The sequence below is a fragment of the Rhineura floridana genome, chromosome 2 (assembly GCF_030035675.1).
Source record: "Rhineura floridana isolate rRhiFlo1 chromosome 2, rRhiFlo1.hap2, whole genome shotgun sequence".
NCBI classification, from domain to species: domain Eukaryota; kingdom Metazoa; phylum Chordata; class Lepidosauria; order Squamata; family Rhineuridae; genus Rhineura; species Rhineura floridana.
Genome location: NC_084481.1, coordinates 21,723,838 through 21,732,179, shown reverse-complemented (window position 1 = coordinate 21,732,179; position 8,342 = coordinate 21,723,838). Strand labels below are relative to the sequence as shown.

The window sequence follows — 8,342 nt, the reverse complement described above, 5'->3', positions numbered from 1 at the left end:
CCGTCCCTCCCCTCCCTGCGGGCACTCTGTATCCCCCTGTTTGATCATATAGTATGCAGAAAGGAAGAATAAGGTTGGTTTCCTTCCTCTCATCTGGAGTCTTTACTCCTGTTCATGTAAAGACTCCAGATGGGAGGAAGGAAACCAGCCTTATTCTTCCTTTCTGCATACTACTCAAGAACTGGCCTGTGTATGCGTAGGTGCTGTAAGGTCTCACCTCTCTAACGCTGTATTTCTGCGACAGCAACTTTTGAACCAAGTGGGTGGCTCGGCAATGGAAAGCAATCAAATTCAGAAGGAGGACTTTGCTCTGAAGTCTGCAGGTAAGGCGAGAATGAAAATGATGCGTAAGGCAGTGAAGCCCACTCTGCGTGTCAAGGGGAACAGCAAAAAACAGCAGAGCACCAGGAGCAGAGAGCCAGAGATGGGGGGCAGGGAGAGAAAGAGAGAGAAAGTGGCATGAAGGTAGTACCTTTTCTCTTGGATCTGTTGATTTTTTTGGGTGGGGGGATTTGTTGATTTGTGGTGCGTGTGCATGTTTTCCCGCAAAAATCTTGGCTGCAAGTATGGGTGCATGAAGGCATTGCTTTCTTCTCCGCCTGATATTCATCACATGCACCACTTTTTCCATTCAGCTGCAGTTCACCCTCCACCCAAAATAGCAGTTGTTTCTCTGTCTGCTATGGTGAAATTGTGTAATTTATATAATTTACATAATGCATTACCTAATTAATGATGTAGATTAGGTAAATTACATAATGCATTCTCTAGAGTGACTGATTTTTGTTTTGGAGGTGGGACAAATAAGGGAACACTGGCAATTTCTGCTCCTGTTTCTGTTCTCATTAGAATTCTTGAGCTGCAGACCTCGAATTTCCTATTCATATGGTACAGTCACACCACTCTACTATGCCTTAAGACAGGGGAAGGTATTGGATGTATCCCTCAGACTAATTTCATGTGGCCCTTCGCTAATTTCAAATAGGTTGGGGGAGCCCCACGGAAGAGAGGGAAGGTGGGGGAAATGGGAGGGAATGCCAAAATGGAAGGCATGATAGGAGGAAGAGGAGGAAAATCCCTCTGCAAATACTCTGTTCAGACCTCTGGCCAAGACCAATCTGTCTCTCTCCCAGACACCAACTGGGTGGAGAGGAGGAGAGGAGGGAAAGAGATAAAAGGTAATAGGGTATGAGAGAGGCAGAGAGAGAGAAACAGGAGTGGCAGAAACAGAGAGAGTGAGAAAATAGGATGACCTCACCCACTGCTGGCCCTAGCTCCTCCCACTGTCTGCACGTGGCCCCTGACGGACTATCCCTGAGGGAATGTGGCCCTTGACATTAAAATGCGCTCTATCCCTGGCTTAAGTTTACATTCCTTAGTCCTATAGGATTTGCTTTATATTTACTTTACATTACAGCAACCGTTGATTGACTCAACACAGGTAGACTAAAAGGATGAATTTGTAACATATAAAAATGGACAGCACACCCTTCTGTTACTGAGTACATTAGTTAGTTCATTTTAGGGTAGGTGGTGGTAGTATTGAAAGTAACCCATATCTGGGGTTGTTTGACTTGAAAGGTGATATCCAGACAGACCAGTTTAGCACTTGCCATCTCTTAACATTTCATTTGGATTTGATTCTATGTGCTTCTTAATAATTCCAGATGGGGCAAAAACTCTCTAATGCTCTAATATCTGTAGGTGCCTCGATTGTGAAATTCAGCAAAAGTTATGATACGGGAGCACGGGTTTGCATGTTAGGGTTCTGCTGGGATTATTCACGGTCACCGGATGTGATTCTAGAGGTAGGAATCTTTGAAAACAATGTTTTCTGCCCTTTTCAAAGACTTTGATCCCCCCCACTCACCTTTCAAGCATCTAGCAGAGAAATCCCCCTACTGTCCAGTCTGTCTCCAAATGGCAATTGCCAGAATAAGCAAGCCTATGTCAGAAGAGAAGACAAAGGCTGCAGTTCAAAGGCCAATCGCACAGAGGAGCACATATATGCATTTTGTGCCGGAATGCCAATGTCTGGTCCATTCACTTATATACGAAGTAACTTATAAACAAAATACAATCATTTTGTTTATTTATTTACAATATTTTACAAATCAATACATACAATATATATCATTATTAAAAAGTTGCCTGTCATACTGCCTGTCAAGGTGGTATACATACATATACAATTTAAGTATAAAACACATTAAAATGATAAAATAATTAAAACAATATGATCACAATACAATAAATAAAATGCAGCTGGTATCCCAAAGGGCACTGTTGGCTAACACCCCAACATTAAACACCAGAAAAAGTCTGAGTGTGTACACAGGTGTGTTTTTAACATCATTACTGTGGGTGCTTGTCGGAGCTTGGAGGAGCGGTGGTTCCACAAAAATGGGGCCACTACTGAAAAGACCCTCCTCCTAGTCACTGCTAACTGAAGTTGTGGCAAAACCACAAGAGCCTCCTCAGCTAAGCCCAATGCTTAAATGGAGAGGGACTCCTGCAGGTATCCTGGCCCTAAGTTCTTAGCATGACCTATACAGTTCCTGTTGTCAAATGTATAGGGGCAGTTATACAAGTTTTATTGAAGAGTAGCCTAGCATAAAACATAAAAGATAATGGGCATAAGCACCAGCTCATTCTTGCTCAATCTGTCACAGATAAACAGTGTGAGAAATTAGTGCAGATTGTGTCTCATCCCATTTCCTGCCCCATATTATTCTGGATTAATGCTCCATCACTTTATGTGAAAGCGCATACTTTTTAAAGAGATATTAAATGTTTCTTGTTAGTTTGGACAAATTTCTCTTAGCTCAGTTATTGTTCTCTCTCTCTCTCTCATCTCCATCACAGATGCATTCCTAATTTTTTCTGCTTTCTTTTGGGAGCAGAAAGGGGAGAGAGGGTGATTGCGTGTAACACTACAAACCCTGACAACTTTACAGTACCATAGATTTAACTATAGGGTGCAGTCCTTAGCACATTTACTTGAGATACTGGCCACATCCACATCATACATTTAAGGCACTTTTATACCACTTGTGTACAGTCATGCCTTCCTCCAAATCATCCTTGGAACTATAGTTTGTTAAGGGTACTGACCTCTTAGAACTACAATTCCCAGCACGCTTAACAAGCTACAGTTCCCAGCAGTCTCCATGACTGTTAAAGTGATATAATAGTGCTTTTAATGTACAATGTAGATGTGATCTAAGTCTCATCGAACTCAGTAGGATGTACTTCTAAGTAGGCATGCATAGAATTTGTGCTGTGTGTCTCCTTTCTGTTTTCTCATGTGCACTGCAGCAAAGTTACTGCTGTGTGAATGGATGCACAAGCATTAACAATTTTTTTCTTTTTCATCACACACACATATCCTCACCGCCACAATCTGGAAATGGGGAAGTGTATATATATGGGAATTACATGAAGACTACTATTGAAACAACGAAGGTCAAGAATTGATTTGAAACTGGTGTGCAGACACACCATTATATTGAAATATTATTTTAACAAAAACGACAGACCAGTCAAGGTTCTCCCTACATACACCTTAACCTATTAATTTGAGTGCCAGGGTGCAGCTCACCACATGTAACCCCATTGTGTTCAAATAACTGTCCCAACAATGTAGTCAGTAGGGAACCCGTTCCTACAAGGATGTTCCATGTGCACATTAGAATGTACACCAAGGTTGAATGGGAATAGTATAAATTTATAATTAATATTACAGATAATATATGATTACTTGAAGGCACATAACAGCAACCTCCCAGTGACAACTGGAGAAAGGTGTCCAGACATGCTGACTTTTAGCTCAGGTATTGACTGTCGAAGTATGGTCAAACAGTTATTTTGTTCCCCCACCACCATGGATTTTAAAAGTTATTCAAGTCTAATATGCAAACAACAGTTTTCTGAATTTTTCAGATTTGTGTCCACTCTTTTCTGAGTCACAGGAGTGTTTGTTTTTCAGCGGGATAATGCCCCTGGAAATTGCTGGGCCATGCATGGATCTCAAGGCTTTGTAGTCATCAAGTTGTCCCAAGCCATCTGCCCAGTTGCTGTGACCTTGGATCATATTTCAAAGACAATTTCTCACACAGAAGAGATAACCAGTGCTCCAAAGAACTTCTCTGTCTATGTGAGTAACTTCCCTATGATTATCCTGCTCACAGTTTCTTGCACTTAGAGGTAATCTTGTAGAGAACACATACTGATGTTTGTGTAACAAAACCAGCCACTGAATCTCTACCATGTTTCCCCTTTCTTTTCAGGGATTCAAAGATGATTTTGAAAAAGAGGAAGGAAGCTTTTTAGGGTCATTTGTCTATAGAATTGATGGTTTCCCTATGCAAACTTTCAAGCTGGAGGTATGCCACAGAATATGGGTGGGGAAAAGATGGATTCATGCAATCATTTATCACCCATCCAGACACAATGACTTTTCCTGGAAGTCTGGGAGAAAGATGCAGTCTGCGCTAGGGATGGAAAGATCTGTCAATTTTGGTTCTCTTAGTTTCCCATTTTTTCAATCTTAAATTCAGTTCTCCACATTTGTGAAACATTTCATGATTTTTTTAAAAAAAATCTTCATGAAAATTCTTCAGCATTTTAGTGCAATTTTTTCCTCATAAACACATTTTTGTAGGCAGTTTTGGCTAATGTATACAATTTTGCAGGCAATTTCTCATCATATAATGCATTTTTGTATGTTATTTTCACTCATATATTCATTTTTATGCACACTTTCCCCTAATGTATGCATTTTGTAAACACTGACTGGCATAATGCATTGCAAAATTTGATTAAGTGTAAATTCTGAAGGATGGGCTGTGGTTCGGTTCTCATGTTGTTTCAGAAAGTGTGAATTTGATAGTCAGCTTGAAATGCGAACTGAATCGAATTTCTCACCCACCCCAGTCTGCACTTCACTACAAGTCCAGATGCTAATTCAGCATGGACTCCAAAAATATAATCTGAGACAACTCTAAATTTAGGTTACCAACCACAGTCAGTGGTTTGCTGCCCTGACCAGTAAAACTATGTTCTGTCTGTGAACCAGTCCTGATATCTTAGAAACTGGGAAAGTCCAGCTGTTAGCATTCATGTTATTTATCAAAGTATTTATACCGTGCCTCTCACCCAAAGATTCTGAAGCAGGCTTTCAGCATATATCATATAGATATGTGGGCACCGGCTTGCAGCTTTTGTTGAATAACTTTTATGATTTTAAGCAATTAATGAAATTATTAACCAGTTGAAACAAAAATGAGAGCTAATTGTCAGAAGACTGCTTCTTAATATAGAACCAGCCTGGGATGTTCTGAATAGGAAAGACTGATCAGAAATAGCTGCTGACATTTCTTAATATGCTGTACTGTCATTTTATAGGGATATATTGAAATAAAAATTTAGTATGGGCAATAACATCATTTTTACTGCTTTAATTCTCCTGCCAAAATGCTAGATGCATTTTCTCCCGTTGATTAATTAATCTCACTCATCATACATCTTAGTTATTTTGATATAAATTACTCTTTGGATTTGTTAACATAACCCCTAACTATTTTATTGGTTTATCTTTCCAATTGTATTTAAATCTATCATTTATTTGTTACCTTCACCTTCAAAAGGTATTAATTCCTATATCTTTTCTTAATTTTTTTCTTTATTTAACTTCTATCCAATTATTACACCAAATTCTGCTATGAAGTTTTTGATTCCTTCTAGAGACTGAAATGGGATTGAAATAGTTAAAACTATATCTTCTGTATAGAACTTTACTTTCTCTATAGAATTATCTATTTTTGTTCCAATATTTGGAGCCAGCCTCATTTTTAGGGCTCATGGTTACAGGGCAAGCACAAAAAACAATGTAGACAATGGGCAACATTAGTACCCTCTGCCTTTTGTCATTTCAAATTTTGCTGATAGTATCACCTTTATACAAGTTCTTGATCTGGCTGAGACATACAGTATGTCTATCTCTTAAAAACTGGACTGAAACCAAATCCATCCAAGACTTTCAGTAGTACAGCCATACAATATTGTGAAATATTGTACAGATTTTTTTTTTAAAAAAACACAGATTAATGCGGCAGCAGAACATAATGAACATTGCTGAACACATGTGAAAGTGCCATTGGTCTTGAAATACACTAATACACTCATCCCTATTTGAATCGGGCGCGGAAAAGATCTAAATGGATATGCACAATTGATGCTTTCAGTCCTGTTTGTAACTCTTTTTTCCCCCAGCAGTCGCATAGGGTCTAAGGATGATATTAAATAATTAATTATGGGTTGTGTATTCAACTAAGTCCTACTCAGACTAGATGCATTAAAATTAATGAACCTAAGTTCACCATGTTTATTAACTTCAATGGGTCTACTCTGAGCAGGACTAGCACTGAATGCTACCCTGTATTTATATCCTTTCCTACAAAACTCTCAGGATATCATCTGTGGTTCTCCGTTTCCTCCATATTTTATCCTCTCAACAACTTTGTCAGGGAGGTGAGGCTGAGAAATGGTGATAGACCCAAGGTCATCCACCAACCTTTATGGTCGCACAGGGATTTGAACCCTAGTCCTCCAGGTCCTAGTCCAACATTCTAACCCAGTGTTCAAAACTTTCCTCCCCACTATGGACCACGTGGAAATTGCTGAGGAAGTTGGCAGACCACTTAATAATTTTTCTGTCTGTTGGAGCAATTGTAATGCACTGTGCTAGATGTGGAATGATTTTTAATTGTATTTTTATTGCTTCTTTTACTTCTTATATTGTATTACAATTTGAATTTTATGGAATTCAAATTGTAATGCAATATAAGAAGTAAAAGAAGCAATAAAAATACAATTAACAATCAATATTGGTATTTAATGTGGACATGTTACAGACCACCTGAACAAAGCTTGCAGATCACTGGTGGTCCATGGACCACAGTTTGTGAAGCCATTCTCTAACTACTATACAGCACTGGTTCTCAAATGTTATTAAAGATTTCTGAATTTCTCTTCCCAATAGCTTTGCTTATGACATCTGTAGGCCAACCTGATCACATCTGCTGGGTTCAGATATATGCCAATGGTGGGGGATGGAAATGAAGTTACAACTAAGTATGTTGTACAAGAGATAAACAGTAAATTTATGTCCCCTCTCCTTGTATTTTCAGGGTACACATTCAGATAAAGTTAAATACCTGCTCTTGAAGATTTTGAGTAACTGGGATCATCCAAACTACACATGCATCTATGGATTTCATGTGTATGGAGAACAAATGTATTGATGGAGTGATCAGAAAAATTCAGTATAATAATACATAAATGCATATGTTTATTGTTAACTGAGAGATCATGGTTAATAGGCTGGCTTTTTGTTTGGGTTTCCACCCTCAGGCCATCTTGCTTGGGGGTCCCAGATATAGAAACTCTATTAAAGATCAGAAAGAGAAATAGTGTTTCTTTTAGCTAACAACTTGGTCATTCATAGTGTATATTATTAATTTTATGTGCTGACTACATGCTAACTATCAGGTTTAAGGGAAGTGCTGGCTTAAAGACAACAAAGGCCTTCTACTTAACCACTGCCACTCCGATATATTATACAGTCAGCTGTGTTGCAGACAGACACAGGTGCAGAAAAAACAAAGAGTCTGTAGCACATTAAAGACTAATCAATTTATTGCAGCAAAGATTGCCAATGACTCCTATGGGTACTACTCAGCCTACAATACCTCCTATGGTGCCTGCGAAAGGTCTCAGGAAATATCCTCTCAAAAGTCCACAGTGCACGAGAGACTGTTTACTCTTCCTGCTCAGTTCCTGCTTGCACTGACTTGATCCCTCCTGCACTGAACACATCTCCTTACTAGGCTTGCCAGGTCTCCGGCAATCTGCCGGAGAGTCCGGCAAAAGGGGGCCGTGTCCGGCCTCCGGCTATACTTCAATTTAAAAGGTGGATCTCCGGCTTTTTATTGGCCCCCTCAGCCACGCATGCGCGATTGACCACGCATACGTTGGGCTGCGGCTGGCCGACTTCCGCTCTTTACAATTTCAGGCAGGCAGGCGCAGGCAGGACTTGAGCAGCTGACACAGTGAGGGAGGGACTCCTCCAGCAGCAGCCCCTCCCCGCTCCCACCACCACCCACAGAGAGAACATACAGGTGGCCGGGGCCCGGGCGTGTGAGGGTGATCTGATGGCCCATGGGTGGGTGGAGGCGAGCGGTGGCAGCAGCGGAGGCTAGGCTGGGCCGGCCTGGCTCCGTCTTTCTTAGCCCCGGCCGGCCCGGAGCCAGTTCCCCGCCCTGGGGCTCAGGCTGCTGAAG

General features: G+C 40.5%; 1 protein-coding gene across 1 annotated transcript; it reads left to right on the top strand.

Annotated features, from left to right (window-relative positions):
• The first annotated feature begins 248 nt into the window (after positions 1-248).
• On the top strand, positions 249-7,304 carry LOC133376105 (SUN domain-containing protein 3-like). Its single transcript, XM_061607512.1, has 5 exons — positions 249-323; positions 1,705-1,808; positions 3,989-4,156; positions 4,290-4,385; positions 7,191-7,304. Exons 1-5 carry the CDS (start codon positions 275-277, stop codon positions 7,302-7,304), a joined length of 531 nt encoding a protein of 176 aa, XP_061463496.1. The 5' UTR covers positions 249-274.
• Positions 7,305-8,342: the final 1,038 nt, after the last annotated feature.

What these genes read in the sequence shown, in the direction of transcription:
- LOC133376105 (XM_061607512.1), top strand. Translation starts at nt 275, where the DNA reads ATGGAAAGCAATCAAATTCAGAAGGAGGACTTTGCTCTGAAGTCTGCA. An exon ending in CAAAGAACTTCTCTGTCTAT is followed by an intron (nt 4,157 to 4,289) that starts GTGAGTAACTTC and finishes CTTTCTTTTCAG; the next exon opens with GGATTCAAAGATGATTTTGA. An exon ending in TGCAAACTTTCAAGCTGGAG is followed by an intron (nt 4,386 to 7,190) that starts GTATGCCACAGA and finishes TTGTATTTTCAG; the next exon opens with GGTACACATTCAGATAAAGT.